Source organism: Balaenoptera musculus, chromosome 11, assembly GCF_009873245.2.
Source record: "Balaenoptera musculus isolate JJ_BM4_2016_0621 chromosome 11, mBalMus1.pri.v3, whole genome shotgun sequence".
Classification (NCBI taxonomy): Eukaryota; Metazoa; Chordata; class Mammalia; order Artiodactyla; family Balaenopteridae; genus Balaenoptera; species Balaenoptera musculus.
In genome coordinates, this window is record NC_045795.1 from 68,152,422 (window position 1) to 68,171,556 (window position 19,135).

A 19,135-nucleotide genomic window follows, 5' to 3' on the forward strand; every position below is an offset into this window, starting at 1 on the left:
GACAAATCATAACCTGATTTATAATTTTTGGTTTTCCTTAACAAATACCAGCATAGAGACTCTATTTCCTCTCTTATTCAAATGTCTTCAGGGTCTAAAAGCCAAAGAAAATTCAATTTGGGGAACATCTTGAGAATGCATTGTACCCTTTTATATATAATGCCACTTTAGGAAATGCTCATATTGTAAGGAGAAGTATATAAACTATCAAGAGCTGAATTAAAGGATTATGCTTCCATCTGAGAAAACAATATATGAGGAGATATACTCTCTGAAATAGTTATTTCTTCTTCTAGATATCTAACTTTCAAATGTCAACTATTCAAACATACTATCACTTACTGTTTTTCTGGTTGAACCACTGCAATTTTCCTCTGTTTGTGTACTGTACAAAGAAAAAAAAATGTCAAGAAAAATAAAAAGACAAAGGAAAAGTTACATATGCATTAAGCTAACTTTAGCTTACAGCTGGCCTTTGAACAACATGGGTCTGAGTATATGTGGATTTTTTCAACAGTAAATACTGTAGTACTACACAGTCTGCAGTTAGTTGATTCCTCAGATGCAAAACAGCAGAGACAGAGGGCCAACTATGGGACTTGTGCATCTGCAGATGTTGGTATCCATGGCAGGTCCCAGAACCAATCCCCCACATATACGGAGGGACAACCATACGCAGTTCACTGGTCTTTAGTGTATTCACATAGTTGGGCAATTACCACAGTCAATTTGAGAATATTTTTATCATCTCAAAAAGAAACTCGGTACCCCTTAGCAATCGCCTCTCCACTTAACCACCCCCGAGCCCTAGGTAACTACTAATCTACTTTTCCTCTCTCTAGATTTGCTTGTTAAATCATAAATGGAATCATACAACATGTGCTCTTTTGTGACTGGCTTCTTTTACTTAGCATAATGTTCTCAGAGTTCATCCAAGTTGTGGTGTGTGCTAACACCTCATTCCTTTATATTTCTGAATACTATTCCATGGTGTGGAGATACCACATTTGTTTATCTATGCATCAGTTGATGGACATTTGGATTGGTTCCACTATGTACATTTGTGTACAAGTTTTTATGCGGATATATGTTTTCATTTCTCATGAGTATATAGCTCTATATTTAACACTTCGAGGAACTGCCAGATTGTCTTCCAAAGCAGCTACACCATTTTATTTCCCCCCAGAAAATATTCATAGAAGTTGGCTGTCCCAGGGAGGCTTAAAAATATTATTTTTGGTTTCTGTATAAAGACATAGCAATACTTATAGTACTTGCTAGTTAAAAAAACCCAGAACTAGGTTTTAAATATAGGTGGCCCTTGAACAATGCAGGGGTTGGAGTGCCAACCCCCAAGCAGTCGAAGATTCATGTATAACTTTACATTCCACCCTCTGTATGTGCAGTTCTGCACCCGCGGATTCAACCATCCAGGGGTCATGTAGTACTGTAGTACATATTTATTGAAACAAATCCACATACAAGTAGACCCACACAGTTCAAACCCACATTGTTCAAGGGTCAACTGTACTTTAAAGGAGCAAATTTTATGGTATATAAATATCTCTCAATAAAGCTGTTTTTAAAAGTTGGGGGAGGATCACTTTAAGATTAGGTTACAAAACTTGGGGACTTGTGTCTTGCTCAATCTCTCTCTCTTGCTTGCTGGCTCTGATGGAAGCCAACTCCCGTGCTGTGAGCTCCCCCACGAAGTGGCCCACATGACAAGAAACTGAGGGAAGCCTCCAACTGACAGTCAACAGGGAACTGAGGCCCTCGGTCCAAGAGCCCACAAGGAAATGAATTCCTGCCCACAACCATCTGAGTAAACTTGGGAGCAGATCCTCCCCCAGTTGGGCCTTGAGATGACAAGAGCCCTGCTGACACCGTGAATGCAGCCTCACCAGAGACTCGGATCCAGAGGTCCCAGCTAAGTTGTGTCAAATTGCTGACTTACAGAAAATGTGAGATAATAAATGTTTTGTTGCAATGAATGATTTCCTATGCAGAAACAGATAACCAGAATATCATTTTATTTTTCTCTGAAATGTCCTCCTACGTGGTAACAGCCACACAGCAAATTATTTAACAATCAATCCTTTGACCCAGAAATAGACAGCTACCTCGTGCTCGGCGAGGAGTGCTGAGGGGATGGCCATTGGTTTCACACCAGCCCAAAGGAAATATATCCATGGATTCCACATTCACAATAAATTCAGGTATGGGTTTCTTAGAACCTGTTTAGATTTAAAAAAATTTTTAAAAGACTATTAAATAGCTTTCTTCATAAACTACTTTCTAGACAATGTTCTAGACAATGTTCTAGTAGACAGTGTTCTACTATTGCAATAATACAGACACAAAGTCTCTTAAGCAAGTTCCGTTTACACAGAAGTCATACTTTTTCACATTAAGAGAAAAAGCAAACTGTCCCCCAAGCATAACTGTATAAAGACCAAAACAGGTAGTCAATGTACAGAGTGACCCTTAGTTAGGGAACAGCAAATAAGCACCTAGAACTACCAGTAATATCATTCAGATGGTTGACAAATATGGTCGTCAATTCCATGAAATAACTGGAAAATAAAAGGCAAACGTTATAGTTCTACTCAATAAAAACATTACTTCTGGTACTCAGGAACAAGCCAGAAGTTAGATCGGTGGGCTCAAATCAGAGAGTAATGTAAACAAAGTTGCTCAGCAGGGGTTGCATAAACACGTACATCCAATACTGTCCTTGACACCTATGTTAAAGGCCGATTCTACAAACCGGGAACAACGGTAAGTACCGCGTCTGACTATTCAGCAGTGAATAAAAGGAAACCCAGGCATAGTAAGCTGTAGTGCTGAGTACTCACATACTACTTTCTGTCCACAAACCTGTCCCATCACTGAATATTACTTTTAGCATAATATATCTTTTCAATTTTACATACTTTTTGGTTCTACTGGTTGGGGGCAACCAAAATATAATCTCTCGAATAAGCTAGTTACTAATGCTCATGCTCATGTATTTTGGTCACATCAAAATATATGCTATTTTTAACCTGTATTTTCCCCTTCAAGAAAACAGGGGCCCATATAAGTGAAGGCTTTTATTCATATTCATTTCCTAAAATTTGAAGATCAAGGAGAGGAAGATGAATTTTTAGCTCAGAGTCTTACATTACAAATTAGAAGTCTCTGAGCAAGACCCCTATTTAGCTAATCAATTAAGTTTAACAAGCCACACTACAGGGGTAAACAGGAAGGCAAAGAAGAGTGGTCAGACGACGGCTTCTCAGGGGTGTTGACGCTCACCCTCCAACTGGAGCCACAGGTAGGAGCCTCTCACTGCAGTAATGGTGGCAACGCACACTTCTTCAGGGAGAAGAGGGTTCACTGCCTCAAGCTTCATGTTCTCCTTAAATTCATGCTCAGAAATTGACTAGAAGATAAATTAATCAAATACATACTCAGTATTAACTCATGTGCTCATCTGAGAGAACTTTCCAAGTAACAGTTAATCCTAGAGTAACTCCTCCATTCCACACCCCAGGGTAACTGTCCCTTCCCCTCCCTAGAGAAGATAAGATTTATCCTCCAGAGGGTAAAACATCGGATCCCTGGGCAGGAGGACACAGGAACTGTTGAGGGTACGCGTGCTGTCCAGAATAGAGATTAGCATGTGGAATGCTGAGGCCCAGTCCCTGCTTCTACCCTCCACGCAAGCGAATGGAAGAGACTTCTTGTGGCAATATGAAGCACAAGAAGGAACACATAAAGACATGGATTTAGGTTTCCCCAACAAATGGCCAGACAGATCTTACCCAATAGGGAAGTTCAAGGTTGACAAGCCCCACCCACATGCTCAGAGCTTCCAATCAGCTTTTTCTTTTAGTCTCCCATTTCTTAAATATAAGCAAGCAAATTCCACCAAGGAATTAGCAGATATCTAAATATATGAAAGCTAGAGACCAAAACAGACAAAACAAGCAACTTGGAGAAAACAGATTATGCAAGAAGAAAAATCACAAAAAGGTGGGGGTAATTAACATCCTCTGAAAGATGAGAAAAACTACTGCATCTTTAAAATAAGAACAGTATGTTATTAAAAATATTCAGAAATAGTTTTTAAAAATTAAAAATGTGATATCAATAATTAAAAACTCAAAATAAGGGTTGAAAGATAAAGTTTAGGAAATCTTACAGCAAGCAAAGCAAAAAAAACCCCCTAAGAAGCAGGAAAAGCGGTGGGGGTGGGGAGGGTGCGGTGGAATTGGAGGCCTGGTCCAGAGGGCCACCAAAATGAGAATTCCAGAAGGAGAAGAGAGAAAAAGAAAAGGAAATCAAAGAAGAGAGCCAAGGGAACTTCCCAGCACAGAGAGGTGCAAGTTTCCAGAGAGAATGTGCTCTCCACGCCCCAGCACGTGGGTGAAGACAGGCCAAGCCATGGCTTGACGCTGAAAGGGAGTGACTAAAGAGATTCTATAACCTTCCAGGGATAGAGAAAAGGGCAGGTCATATATGAAAGATCAAGAATAAGAATGGCTTTCAACTTCTCAATACCAACACTATAAGGTAGAAAACAACTGAGGTTTTCAAAATTCTAAAGTGAAATAACTTCCATTCTAAAATTCCACACTGAGCCAAACGATCAGTCAAGTTAGTAGAGTGAACATATTTTCAAACACCAAAACGTCTTACGTCTCTTGCATCCCATTTCAGGAAGCTACTGAGAGACAGGCTCCATCAAAACAAGGGAGTAAACCAAAAAAGAAGAGGCCATGAGATATATAAAACAGGAATCCCAAGTCCTAAGAAGAAGGAGAGGCAATTCCTTGGGTGACACAGCAGAGCAGTCTCCAGAATTAAAACTACATGGCAAGCCAAGACAGTAACCTGTCTAAAAAGAGGTTGCTAAGAGGGGTGTCTCTAAAAAAATATATTCGACATGACAGATTTCCTGATACGCTAAGAGTTTTGAGAATCTACTGGAAGGTGTGGGAAGAACTAGTATTATAGGCAAAGAAAATTAGGCTATGAAAAACAAGGCAATTATTAACTTGAGGACAAATAAAAGAAGAAAACAATCGTAAAATACTACACTGCTAATCTGTGAGTAACACCTAAACGCCCATGATAATGTAAATACACAAATTCAGACTTAACCGAGGATTGTAATATCACTCTAATAGGAAGAGGAGATAGGTAAGACAGAGTAGAAAGGTAAGGTAAAATAGCTAGATTACTCACTTACCGTAATATAGAATTGAGAGACACATCTAAAATTAACTCAAAAGATAGCAGCGAATTATAAGTGAGGAAGTATAAATATGAGAATAACAAACAGTGAGAAGAATAGGAAGTGAATACTTCTGGGAAGGGAAGCCATGGAAAGGGACAGAGCAGGAAACTGTTGTTTTATGTTCTAAGCTTTTTACTGCTGTTTGGTTTTGTAAACCATAAATAAGTTTAATAATTTTCTCTCCTTAATATTTCATCATTTTTTCATATTAATGGACCATCAAAACTAATCATAAACTAAAATTTTAAATTCACATGATTTCAGCTAATAAAAAAAACCAAACTGATAAACTGTTAAACTAATTAAATTAACAAATTAACTTCCGCAGCAAACGAAATTTTCCTTGGACCATTTTATTACAATCAACGAGAGGCGTTTTGGGGTTGCATGAGAGAACTGGCTTCAGAGTAAACATCATTACAGCAGGGGAAGCACAGCAGTCCCCAGCAGCCCCGAAGCAGTGGCCCTGAGGGGACAGGATTCTCACCGGAGGGAAGCACCTCTGGGGAGCAGCTTCAGCACCACACTGTTTGAGGTAGTCGGCCCAATCAAAGTCCTGGCCTGGGTAGCCTAGGTAGGGACAAAAGAGCAATGATTCACACCTCACATGCCTGCCTGGCTTTGCCACTCTGCCAGGTGTCCACCCACAACTTCTAATCTTGCTAATTGGAGGACTTTGATCATTTTAGAGAGGGGAAAAAACACCCTATTAAATCCGAAGTACTAATTTTATAAAATAGAGCAACTCTGGATAAATTTTTAAACTCACACTTCAGATTAGGCATTTTTTTGAACAGTATTTTATATGATTAGTTGTTGACAATTTACCAAAAGAATTTAAGACAGTTATGACTGAATTTGATTTGTGCTAATAAATCCAGTCTCTAAAGGAGAGAGACTCAGGGTCTAAAGGAAAAGAGACAACAAACAACCTACAGCACTACTTAATCAGTGAAGACTTTTTTCTTTCGTAAAGCTATTCCCTTAAACATGTCTTAGCAACTACTAATATTCCCAGCACAGGTTTCAGATTTGTGTTCTATAGAATCTCAGTGCTCTATAAACTGAATCATGAATTCATTTCAGGAAAAAAGCTGAGCTTAATTCCCCGCTTAAGTCTACAGGTTCTTGGCAGAAGCCCCTCTAACCTGACACCCTGATGGCACCGGCTCTGTGCAAGGAGCTGGACTGAGTCCGGCTGCCCCGCCGTGTCTGAGCTCACCTCCGCTCCCCAGAGCTCAATGTCCCACAGGCACAGAGCAGGCTACTGAAGAGCACACCAGCCTACAGCCAAACAGCCCCTGCAGTCACCTCCTCTGCCCACCTCAGACTGGCACCATGTTCTCTCTGCCTCCCCCTCAATTCCTGACAGTAAATTATCTACCATTTTTAATTACATAATCCACTACTTTCCTTCTATTGATATTTATAAAGACAGCTGAGTTGTCTACAACAATGCTGAGACAGGTGATATCTTTAATAAATTTTTTTTTCTTCTCATGTAATGGCAGCGGGCAGGATAAGGAACTTGGGATGTTCACAGCATTACTGCAAAGCAAGAACATGCTCCTGTAGGTATGTCCCCCCAACCATCACCACCAGGCAGGCACTCCCACTGTCTGTTCACTGATGAGGGAGAACCTGGGGGGTTCTGTTATGGTTTTCCCCTATTTACTCATTGAAGGAACTGCCATTCTCACTTTTGTTTCCCCCGTGACAAGTCCAATGCCTGGCTCAAAGCAAACATTCCACAAAATGTTTGTTGGATGAATGAAGGCTGAACGGAAGACAAAGGTTCAGAGTCTGTGACTCTTATTAACAGAAAAGAGCACTTCCAGCCCAGTGTTCCAGCAGTCGCTATTTAGAAAGTGAAGCTATGTTTTACTAAGAGCTTACCAATAAATTATATAGAGCCAGTCAAATAATCTGATTTGCTGACATAAAAATCAGATAAACACCTTACACTTCCAGATACTCTATGTTAAAAAAGTACCTAAAATTTCAGCTCAAATAAGTCATATTTAGTAATCTTGATTAAAGGGTCAAAGATTAAATTTTGCAAAGTTGCAAACATGAAGAAAATGAGCTGCTACCTTCCTACTTACAGCCTGAGTTCTACTTTTGACCATAAATCTCCCTCTGAGGTCCAAAGAGTCTCCCTCTAAGAGGAGGCCCAGAAACCTAAAAATCAGTAATCTACCTCCTAACTCTGGCTCTAAGGCCTCTTCTCATAAATCAGCTCCCAACACTCATTGCATCCTACCCTCACCCCTGTTGCCTCCCAGCAGACACACATGGAATGAACTAAGGAAGCTGCATGGAACCCCAGGATGTTATGAAGATATTTATCAAGGTAGTAGGACATACTTTATTTACTAGTTTTTTGTTTTTTTTAAAAATATTTATTTATTTGGTTGCACTGGTCTTAGTTGTGGCAGGCGGGCTCCTTAGTTGTGGCATGCATGTGCAATCTAGTTCCCTGACCAGGGATTGAACCCGGGCCCCCTGCTTTGGGAGCGCAGAGTCCTAACCACTGTGCCACCAGGGAAGTCCCTATTTACTAGTTTTTAAGCTTAATTTATAACTTTTAAATATGTAGATACTGGAATCTAGGTCTTTGTTTACACTTGTCTTGGGCCCCCAAAACATTAAGGACAGGATTGGGTGTGAGGAGAGAGGGGGACAAAAGATCCAGGTAAAGCCATCTGATAAATCTCATTTCGAAGCAAACAAATCAGAAAAGAATGAATACACACCAGGAGGGGGACTGATGTGTAAACCATTCTTCAGACCCCACTGCACAGGGAAAATACCAGGACTGTCAGCATGACACACGAAGGATCGCTGTGCACGATTCTCTGGTCGCAAATCATCCATTTCCACCAGAAAATACTTCTCATCAAAAACCTGTATATATGATTTAACACATAAAATAGACAAATGTTTTGTTTTTTTTTTAATTGGGGTATAGTTGCTTTACAATGTTGTGCTAGTTCCTGCTGTACAACAAAGTCAATCAGCTATATGTATACATATACCCCCTCCCTCTGGGACCTCCCTCCCACCTGTCCCACCCATCTAGGTCACCACAGAGCACCGAGCTGAGCTCCCTGCGCTATACAGAAGGTTCCAACTAGCTGTTTTACACATGGTAGTGTATATATGTCAATCCCAATATGTGTATGTTTATGCACGCATGCGCGCACACACACACACGTCACTTCCTTGGCATAGCTGAACATGTTACAAAAGTTAATAGCCACATTAATAATAACATTAAGTGTGTTTTAATACTACTACTAAGCACTCAGTAAATGTTATCTCTGTGTCAGGCACTGTTTAAATGCTTTTTTTGTATTAATTCAGCTTTAATCTTCCTAACACTCTAACGAGGTACCATTATCAACCCCACTTTGCAGAAAAGGAAACTGAGTTTAAAAAGCAGTTAAATAACTTGCTCCATGTTACACTGACAGGAAGAAACAGAACCTAGATTTAAATCCAAGTTGTTGAGCTCCAAACAAAGCTTAGTTCAGGCTCAGTGAGGAGTCAACTACACCAGTTTATTAGATCAGATCCTAGCCTAGTTTCAAATGCCAAAGAGAAGGTTTTATGAAACTCCCCTGGCTCCTTACCACCTACCCCTCAACTCCAGAAAGGACCTTCTGACCCCACTGCAGGTTCAGAATCCCTTCTTGTTCTTTTTTTTCCCCTCCTTTTGTGAAGTTACTCTTTTTTTAAAAAATAAATTTATTTATTTTGTTTTATTTATTTTTGGCTGCGTTGGGTCTTTGTTGCTGCACACAGGCTTTCTCTAGTTGCGGCAAGCGGGGGCTACTCTTTGTTGCGGTGCATGGGCCTCTCACTGTGGTGGCTTCTCTTGCTGCAGAGCATGGGCTCTAGGCGCATGAGCTTCAGTAGTTGTGGCTCGTGGGCTCTAGAGCGCAGGCTCAGTAGTTGTGGCACACGGGCTTAGTTGCTCCGCGGCATGTGGGACCTTCCCGGACCAGGGTTCAAACCCGTGTCCCCTGCCTTGGCAGGCGGATTCTTAACCACTGTGCCAGCAGGGAAGCCCACTTCTTGTTCTAAGAATAATCTTCTTCTAAGGTAAGGAAAATTTAAATCTCAACAGGTCAGACGATTCAGCGTCCACATAACTATTCCTCTTGTCACACTTGACTTTTGGTTCTACTTTCAGTAAATGGGCTTCTGCTCTACTCTTAAAACGAAATCCTCTACCTTATGCCTCAGTTCTAGTTACTGAGTAACTGGGCCTTGACAACCTGCCCAGTTCTTGTGGTTACTTCTAACAAGAAGCTCGCTTTTGTCAGTCTTCCAAAAGATTAAAGTCTGAATCTGGAATCCATGGCTGGAGCAATCCTACTGGCAGACCTTGTGACACTAATCAACTGTTGCCCACACATCTGCTCACCCAACGAGCCCTGCACCTAGCTGGACACTGATGACACTGCCTGCCTCCAAACTTTTCAGATACCATGGGCTACCTGCCACTTAAATCTCCTCTATAGTTATGTACAGTTAGGCCTGCCCCAAAGAATGTGCACCCCACTACTCTGGTGCCCAGGCTTTGGTTAGCTGGGGCAACCAAGCTCTGACAAAGGAATGGGCCACAAAGAACCAGACATTACAAATGTAAAATGTGCACAGAACTAATTCTAGCCTCACAGCTTAGGAGAAACAATGGGTTGGATTAGTGGAGTTTGAAGATTAAAACACTACCAATTTCCTAAACCAGTCACCCTGACAAGAATTCTTACCAAGAGAGTTGCCTCCATTTTACCTTAACAATTGTAGCAGGAGAGATCCCAAAAGGAGACCAGGGATCCACAGCTTCCAATTTCATATTTACAGAGAATGAATGAGTGCCGATCACTTGTTTATCCTGAAATGCAAATGCCAAGAGGGAATAAAATATAGTATCTGCACGTTAATTTTATACTCATATATAGCTGAATACTACTCTTAATTAAAATAATGGAACTGTCCAGCTTCTGGTAAATAATCTAATCCTATAATTGTCTTCCCAGCCTGGAAAAAATTATTTAGGAAAAAAAAAACCCAAAAGAAGCACTCCTACTCTCTACATTCAGAACACGAGGGTCATACAGAGAAAAAACAAGTTTATTTTATAACAAGTCAAGGCTATGTACTTCACAGTAGAAAAGAAAAGACTCAAAATGCTTTAAGAGCGCTTCGGGAAAAAACGTAGACTACTTCTAGGAAAAAAGGATGATCATCACTCTAGCTAGCCTTCAAACCTCTTCCCTCCTTCAGGCATCACAGCACTCTCACTGACGCCAGGGGTTATTTTATGCTTTGCAGCTCCCCCATATTGCTTTACTCTACTGTGAGAAGATAAGTACCTATCTACCACATTTTTGTTTTTACCTTAAATAAGTAAGATGGTAATGGCTCTTCCTCCTCCTCTTTCACTTTGGCCAAGATCTCCTGCCACTCAACTTCAGTTTTCAGATGTCTGATGGCTTTAGTTAAAACAAGACAGGATGCTTTAAATGATGTGAGAACTTACACATTTTATAACTGCTCTGAAAGCATTCACATAAAAAAGTCACTTTCCACTGGGAAAAAGGAAGGGGTTCAAGCCCACTTATACCATCTTTACTCAGAGAACTTATAACTTTAACTTCAGTACCTTGTCTCCTCTGTTCAGAACCTGGGTAGTGTTTGGTGAAAATACCTACAGTAAGATCATAAGGATTGCTGTTGTCCACAAAATAATATAATATAGCATCCAAGTTGGGGCACATAATAATGAATGTAAATTGATTCAAATATTAACTCCTGCTTTAATATTATTGGGATATCTTTTAATCAACAATTTGCTTTGAACTCAAGACCTGTCCTACTCCTATAACTATGTGAATGCTACCTAGAGAATTTTTCTTCAGTTTTGGTAACGGATCAGTATGAGTTGGGGCAGAAGTCAGTAAAAGTTGGAGCAGAAGGTATATCAATATGTGTGGCAAATTACTAAGGCAATAAAGCCAAAAAAAAAAAAGGCATTTAACTACTCCATATACATTTTTTCAATATCTCTATTATGTAAACTAACAAAGGCTTCCATAATATGCAGAATAATGTATTTTTCAGTCTCATAGATATTAATAAAAATATAATAAACAATAATGTAATATTAAAAGAAAAACGTTATATTGCTCCTCACCTGATGGGGGCTGAAGCTCATATCCCTGTTGAGCAGCCCAACCAACATAATGAAGAAACGGATCCAAGTAATACAACCAATGTTCAAAATTATCAGAACTCTCAAGTCCTTCATAACGCAGCTTCAGCCTTCCCCCGATGTTGTCTACTACAGTAACAATCCAAGTACTTAAAGAGTCCTGGAAAGCTTGACATTCCAGCCTGGAACCTGGAGCAATGAGATCTAAAGGATTCCTCCCATTACGGAGCTTCAGGTAAAAAAAGCAAAATGATTATATAAGAGAGGTAACATAGTATTTTTAAAATCAAGTTTTAAATGAACTCAAATTAGCCTTTATATTTTTACCCATTCAAAGCTAGTGACACTGAACTGCCTAATATCATACAAGTCTCTATAGTATTATTTCTGGTGATATGAAAATATTTATCTTAAAGAAAGATTTCTATCTCTAGGACTATGTTATAGAGTTTCATCCAGAAAGAATTTTTAAAATATCATCATTATTTAGTCTCTGTAAAAGCAAATATGATCATCATTTTAAAAACAATCAAATATGACAAAAGTCAAAATCCCCCACAATCCTACCTCCAGGAAAGAACCATGATAAATGCTTTGGCATATACTCTCTGAGAATGGGTTTTCTACACACAAGTCAACATCCACCTGTGTCTATCTTTTTCTCTTTTGTATTTTTTGAAAAATGTATATTGTTTTTCAATGTGTGTTTGTCACTTAATATTTCATAGCTATCTTTCTACTATAGCACATATAAATCTTCCTCATTCTTTTAATCTGTTTTACTGACATTATGTATTATACATGGGCAGTAATTTATCCACTTATCTGCTGACGGCATTTCAGTTCTGATTTTTTTACTCATTTCACAACGATGTTCTTATGAATGCAAGGAGTGTTTTGATTACACTGAGGGAAAGGAAAAGTTTAATTCTCACTCTCTAGATACATATTAAAAGCTAGAAAAAAGAATAAAAACAAAGGCTGATTCCAATATCATCACTTAACCATTTCTTAATGTTCAAACTTACATTTTTTTCCTAATAAGAACTGCTCGGACTTCCCTGGTGGCACAGTGGTTAAGAATCTGCCTGCCAATGCAGGTGACATGGGTTCAAGCCCTGGTCTGGGAAGATCCCACATGATACGGAGTAACTAAGCCCGTGCACCACAACTACTGAGCCTGTGCTCTAGAGCCCGCAAGCCACAACTACTGAATTCGCGTGCCACAACTACTGAAGCTTGCGTGCCTATAGCCTGTGCTCCGCCACAAGAGAAGCCACCGCAATGAGAAGCCTGCACACCGCAACCAAGAGTCGCCCCTGGGCAGCAACAAAGACCCAACGCAGCCAAAAATAAATGAATAAATAAATAAATTTATAAAAAAAAAAAAACAAAAAAACTGCTCTATGACACTTACATATTCATATATATGCAAAAGAACACATGAACAAATGAAGGAACACATTCACAGCTAAAGATAAGAATAGCAGAATCAAGGTCAATGTACTGCAGGATACTTATTAATTCATTTGTTCATTCATTCATTCATTCATTCAAATGTTACTGAGTGTTTAGCCGGGCCCAGACTAAACATAATTAAATGAGTCAGAGTACAGGCATACCTCTGAGATATTGCAGGTTCAGTTCCAGACTACTACAATAAAGTAAATATTGCAATAAAGTGAACCATATTAATTTTTTGGTTTCCCAGTGCATATAAAAATAAAGTTTACACTATATTGTAGTCTATTAAGTGTGCAACAGCATTGTCTAAAAAAAATGCACATATCTTAATTTAAAAATACAAAACAAAAACCAATTACAATAGTAACATCAAAGATCACTGATCAGAGATCACCATACAAATATAATAATAATGAAAAGTTTGAAATATTGTGAGAATTACCAAAATGTAACACAGAAACACAAAGTGAACAAATACTGTTGGAAAAATAGCGCTGACAGACTTGCTCAAAGCAGGGTTGCCACAATGTTTCAATTTGTAAAAAAATGCGGTGTCTGAAAAGCACAATAAAGTGAAGCACAATCAAATGAGGTATGCCTGTATAAAATATAAAGATCACCTAGAAACAGAGTGTTCACCAATCAAGTTTAAAGAGGAATTGTGAATGGATCACAGAATTAAATATAACAGTTAACACTATAAAACATTTAGAAGAAAATATAGGAGTAAATCTATATGACCTTGGGTTAAGCAAACCCTTCTTAGATAAGACTCCAAAAGTACAAGCAACAAAAGAAAAAAATAGATAAATTGGACTACATCTAAATAAAAAACTTTTGTTCTACAAACAATATCATCAAGAAAAGTGAAAATACAATCTACAGAATTGGAGAAAATATTTAAAAATCATATATCTTGATCTAGACTTATAATCAGAATTTATAAGGAACTCCTACAACCCAATAATAAAAAGATAAATAACCCAATTTAAAAATGGGCAGGGCTTCCCTGGTGGCGCAGTGGTTGAGAGTCTGCCTGCCGTTGCAGGGGACACGGGTTCGAGCCCTGGTCTGGGAAGATCCCGCATGCCGCGGAGCGGCTGGGCCCGTGGGCCACAATTGCTGAGCCTGCGTGTCTGGAGTCTGTGCTCCGCAGCAGGAGAGGCCGCGATAGCGGGAGGCCCGCGCACCGCGATGAGGAGTGGCCCCCGCTTGCCACAACTGGAGAAAGCCCTGGCACAGAGGCGAGGACCCAACACAGCCATAAATAAAAACAAACAAACAAACAAACAAAAAAAAACAGTGAATTGGCTGCAAACACTTTAAAAAAAAAAAAAAAAAAAATGGGCAGATATTTCTCCAAAAAAGCACATAGAAATACGCTCAGTATCATTAGTCATTAGGGAAATGCAAATCAAAGTGAGATATTACTTCACACCCACTAGGATAGCTATAACCAAAAAGAGAATAACAGGGTGTTGACAAGGATGTAAAGTAACTGGAACCTTCATAAACTGCATTTCACGTATGATACAAAGAATGTTGCTGGTACGACAGATAGTGACAAAATATAACTTAGAAACGTCATAACCAATAAATTTATTTCACAAAAACAAGAAATCTATTTTCACCAACAAGCTCAAAAGCTATACTAATTTAAAAGAACTGCTGAAAGCAGGTAGGTGGTGGTCCAGTGTCTTCTGAGCAAAAGAAAAGGGGTCTCAAGTCACCTGGTGTGGGAGTTACAAATGTCCATGCTGAAGTAGAGTCAGCCCTTGCTCAGTTCCAAGTGAGAGCTCAAAATGGCCACATTTTCCAACTGCGTGAAAGAATCTGGAAAACTAGATTTTCATGTGTTTGCAACTAATTCAAAAACCTTTTACGCACTGAGCAAGCCGCCAGTTTGCAACCTCTGAGGGTAAGTTTACACCCCCCAATACCTATGCCTATGTCTGTACTAATAATGCTGATCTGTCTTGGAGTGGTAAATGAGCATGCAATTTTAAGATTCCTTGGACAGGAAGACTGGAAGGGTTTTCCACACTGATTCTGGAAGCAATAATACTCACGCCCTCTAGCAGCGGAACAGGAGGACTACATGCTCCCATCAGGGTCTGCCGCAGAAACTCATCCCGATCAGACACTTTATCTCTGATGCCTAGATGAAGGAATCATACTGTCAGCCACAAAACACAGAGAAATTAAACTAAGCAGAATACAGAGAAACTAAACCAGTGAAAATGGTTTAGAGGTGCATCTGTCATTTTAATATTTAACAGCCCAACATATTGCTTCTTTGACAGCTTAAAAATAATCCTCCTCTAGATAGAGCTACTTCCTGGTTAGTTTAATAAGAGTTGCATCCAGAAAAAAGAGAATAGGCCCAACTCCCTGTTAATATAATTTTATCCAAAAATGAACTACTTTATTTTTTATTATGGAAATTTTCAAATATACAGAAAAATAGAGAAAACAGTATAATGAATCCCCAGCTTCAAAAACTGTCACTTCATGGTAAATCTTTATATCCAGACCAGGAGCTGTTAGCAAACGACAAACTGTGGGCTAAATCTGGCCTGCTGTCTTTACTGTAAATAAAGTTTTATTGGAACACAGCCAACATCATTTTTTAAGTACTGCTTTCACATTACAAAGGTAGAGTTGAGCAGCTGTGACAGAAACCAGAGGGCCTGAAAAGCCTAAAATATTTTACTATTTGGTCCTTTACAGCTACTTTGTCAACCCTGATCTATATCCTCACATACTCCGCCCCCCCGTGACCCAACCATGGATTATTCAGAAACCAATTCCTGATATCATGTAATTTCATCTAATATAATCTCAGTATGCATTTCTAAAAGAAAATAACTTTTTGTATAACCACAATAACATCACACCTTTAAAAATTACAATAATTCCTTCATATCAAATATCTAGTCCATGTTCAACTTTCCAAAATGTCTCAAAGATGATTTTTTCAATTTGTTTGGTCAAATCATGATACAAATGAGAGCCATACATTGCAAATGGTTAATATATCACTAAATCTCTTTTAATGTGTACGTATACCCCACACTCCCTCTTTTTCTTGCAGCATATTTGTTAAGACTCAACATTTTGTCATATATAGAGTTTTTCAGAGTCTGGTTTTACTGGTTGCCTCCTTGTGGTAACCAGTTGCTCTACTGTCCTTTCCATTTTCTATAAATCAGTATTTAGATCTAGAGGCTTGATCAAATTCAGGTTTGACTCTCTGGGGTGGGGGGTAAGATTACTTCATAAGTGGAGTTGTATCTTTCCATCAAGAGGCACATTCATTCTGGTTGTCTCTCCTTCTGTGATGTTAGCAGCTTTTAATGGTCACTACATAGATATACTGATTCATTAGGGGCTAAAAATGGTGATACTCTATCACCTCTTCTTCATTTACTAACCAAAATACTTCTATAAAGAAAAATTTCTCTTCTTCTACTATTTGATCACAAAAAGAAGGCAGGATATATGCTTGATTCTCTTTATTCTTTCTCTGTATTTACCAGCCTTCAAAATTATCAGTTGGTTCTCCAGCATCGTCCCAAGGCGACCAATGAGAGTTTTGTTTAAAAGATTCACCACGAAGTTACAGATTAAATCACATATATGTTTCAGGCCATTGCAGCTACTCTCCTATTGATGCTCAAAGTGTCTCATCTTTAAGAAGAGAGGGTCTCTTCAGGTTGGCTCCTGAGTCCTTTGACATAACCGTAGTAAATAGCTATTGATCTCTTTTTCACTTTTGGTATAAAAAGATGTTCCATGCTGCTCTTGCACATTTCCTGCCCCAGTCCAGCTTTATCCCACAACACACAAATAATGATTTCAAAATAACATCAACTCTACCACCAACAATATGATTACTAAAAACAGCTTGAGTTGTTGTTGCTACTTTGGCAATTTTTTTGGTTCCTTTTGGCATAACCTTACTAGGGACATACATTTAAATTTCTGTATTTGAAAGTCACTGAAATAGTTGTTCTCTGGGTAGTTACTTCACAAGCTCCATACACAGGTTTCTTTATTTGCTTCTGCATTTGTTTTTTTACAAATTGCTTTTTTAAATTTAATTTTGCTTTATAAGTTATATAAAATATTTACATGGTTCAAAATTCAAATCTACAAAATAAGGTATATTCAGAAAATCCACCTTTTAACCTTGTCCCCTTCATCCTATTCCCTTCTTTACCCACAGGCAACTTTTTAAAATGGTGTATTCCTTATTGTTAATCAACTATAGTTCAATAAAAAAAATAAAAGATTCCTTTAGTTTTAAAAAACGAAGTTAACACACACATACACACGCATTCATACATCTTCCTCCTCCCTCATTCAATACATATTTTTCTTTATTCATATAACAAGATATCTGGAGACCATTCCTTGGATATATGTAGATGGACCCTGTTTCTTTTTTTAATGACTGATTGCACCTTTTATTATGAAGTACTCTGCTTTGGAAAGGTGATATATATTGATACACACACACACACACACACACACACACAAAGGAATATTACTTAGCCATAAAATAGAATGAAATAATGCCATTTGCAGCAACATGGATGAACCAAGAGATTATCACTCTGCTGTACACCTGAAACCAACACAACATTGTAAATCAACTATACTTCAATTAAAAAATAATAATAAAGTACCCTTCTTTGTTTCTTACAGTGCTTTCTGATCTGAATTCCACCTTTGTCAGATATCAAGACTGAGACTCCTGCTTTCTTTTCTATTTGCATTTGTCTATGTATCTTTGTCCATCCTTTTATGTTTATTCTTTCAGAATATCTCCATTTAGGTATGTCTCCTGTAATAGCACAGAAGTGGGTTTTATTTTGTGAGCCAACCTGAATTGTTTACTTTTAATAGAAGAGTAAGCCCATTAACATTTATTTATATTACCAAAAGATACGACCTCAATTCTGTCATATTGTTAAGTATTACATAAATTGCTTGTGTATGTGTACAGTCTTTCACTATGTGATCTATTTTACTTAAATATATACTTTTTCTTTTTAAAATCTATCTTTTGACATTTAGAAAGGTTTGTGGTTTTTTTTCCTCTGGTTACTTTTATACTAATATCTTTATATAACAATTTTAGTCCTCTCTATTTTCAGACTATTTTCTATTTCTTTTTTTTTTTTTTTTTTAATAAACAATAGTAAAGTTAGCTATAATGTCTTTCTTCTCCTCTCTTTCAGCATCTCATTTCAGGTAATAGCCTTTTACTCCCAGTTAACACTTAAAAGGCAATTAGTTAAATTACTAGGCAATAAACCTGTTTTAAAAGGGGAGGAGGGATGAGTAAGCTTATACCACTGTATTCACTTGCTCGCCCCACTGTGGTCCCTTATTTTTTATAGTTATACTGTATTTATGTTGTCAGAGCATGTAGCCATTATATACTATACTGTCTCTCTTACAACTATCATTTAGCTCGAAGTTCTACAGTCATATATACATTTAGTGTTTCACTAACAATTCTCAAGCTAATGTTCCTTCATTTGTTTGATTTTCTTTTCTTTTTTTAAAAAAATTAATTAATTAATTAATTAATTTTTGGCTGAGTTGGGTCTTTGTTGCTGCGTGCGGGCTTTCCCTAGTTGCGGCGAGTGGGGGCTACTCTTTGTTGTGGTGCGGTGGCTTCTCTTGTTGCGGAGCACAGGCTCTAGGCACGTGGGCTTCAGTAGTTGTGGCATGTGTGCTCAGTAGTTGTGGCTCGCGGGTTCTAGAGCTCAGGCTTAGTAGTTGTGGCACAGGGGCTTAGTTGCTCCGCAGCATGTGGGATCTTCCCGGACCAGGGATCGAACCCATGTCCCCTGCATTGGCAGGCAGATTCTTTTTTTTTTTTTTTTTAAAGAAGTTTTCTGTTGCAGCCTTTCTTTTTTTCTTTTAAATTATTTATTTATTTATTTATGGATGTGTTGGGTCTTTGTTTCCGTGCGAGGGCTTTCTCTAGCTGTGGCAAGTGGGGGCCACTCTTCATCACGGTGCGCAGGCCTCTCACTATCGCGGCTTCTCCTGTTGCGGAGCACAGGCTCCAGACGCGCAGGCTCAGCAATTGTGGCACACTGGCTTAGTTGCTCCGCAGCATGTGGGATCCCCCCAGACCAGGG

At 38.6% G+C, this 19,135-nt stretch overlaps 1 protein-coding gene across 2 annotated transcripts in view; it reads right to left on the bottom strand.

The window, feature by feature from the left end:
• The window catches only part of SFMBT1 (Scm like with four mbt domains 1), a 131,835-nt gene that overhangs the window by 15,822 nt on the left and 96,878 nt on the right, over window positions 1-19,135 (bottom strand). The window contains exons 5-14 of one of the 2 annotated variants that reach the window (XM_036869198.1): window positions 17,683-17,823; window positions 15,044-15,132; window positions 11,493-11,739; window positions 10,697-10,791; window positions 10,089-10,190; window positions 8,044-8,194; window positions 5,775-5,857; window positions 3,301-3,427; window positions 2,124-2,237; window positions 343-385 (exon numbers count right to left, since the gene is read on the bottom strand). In XM_036869198.1, coding sequence (XP_036725093.1) covers window positions 343-385; window positions 2,124-2,237; window positions 3,301-3,427; window positions 5,775-5,857; window positions 8,044-8,194; window positions 10,089-10,190; window positions 10,697-10,791; window positions 11,493-11,739; window positions 15,044-15,132; window positions 17,683-17,823 — 1,192 coding nt within the window. The remainder of the gene's footprint in view (window positions 1-342; window positions 386-2,123; window positions 2,238-3,300; window positions 3,428-5,774; window positions 5,858-8,043; window positions 8,195-10,088; window positions 10,191-10,696; window positions 10,792-11,492; window positions 11,740-15,043; window positions 15,133-17,682; window positions 17,824-19,135) is intronic. The other variant, XM_036869199.1, reaches the window with a different exon arrangement.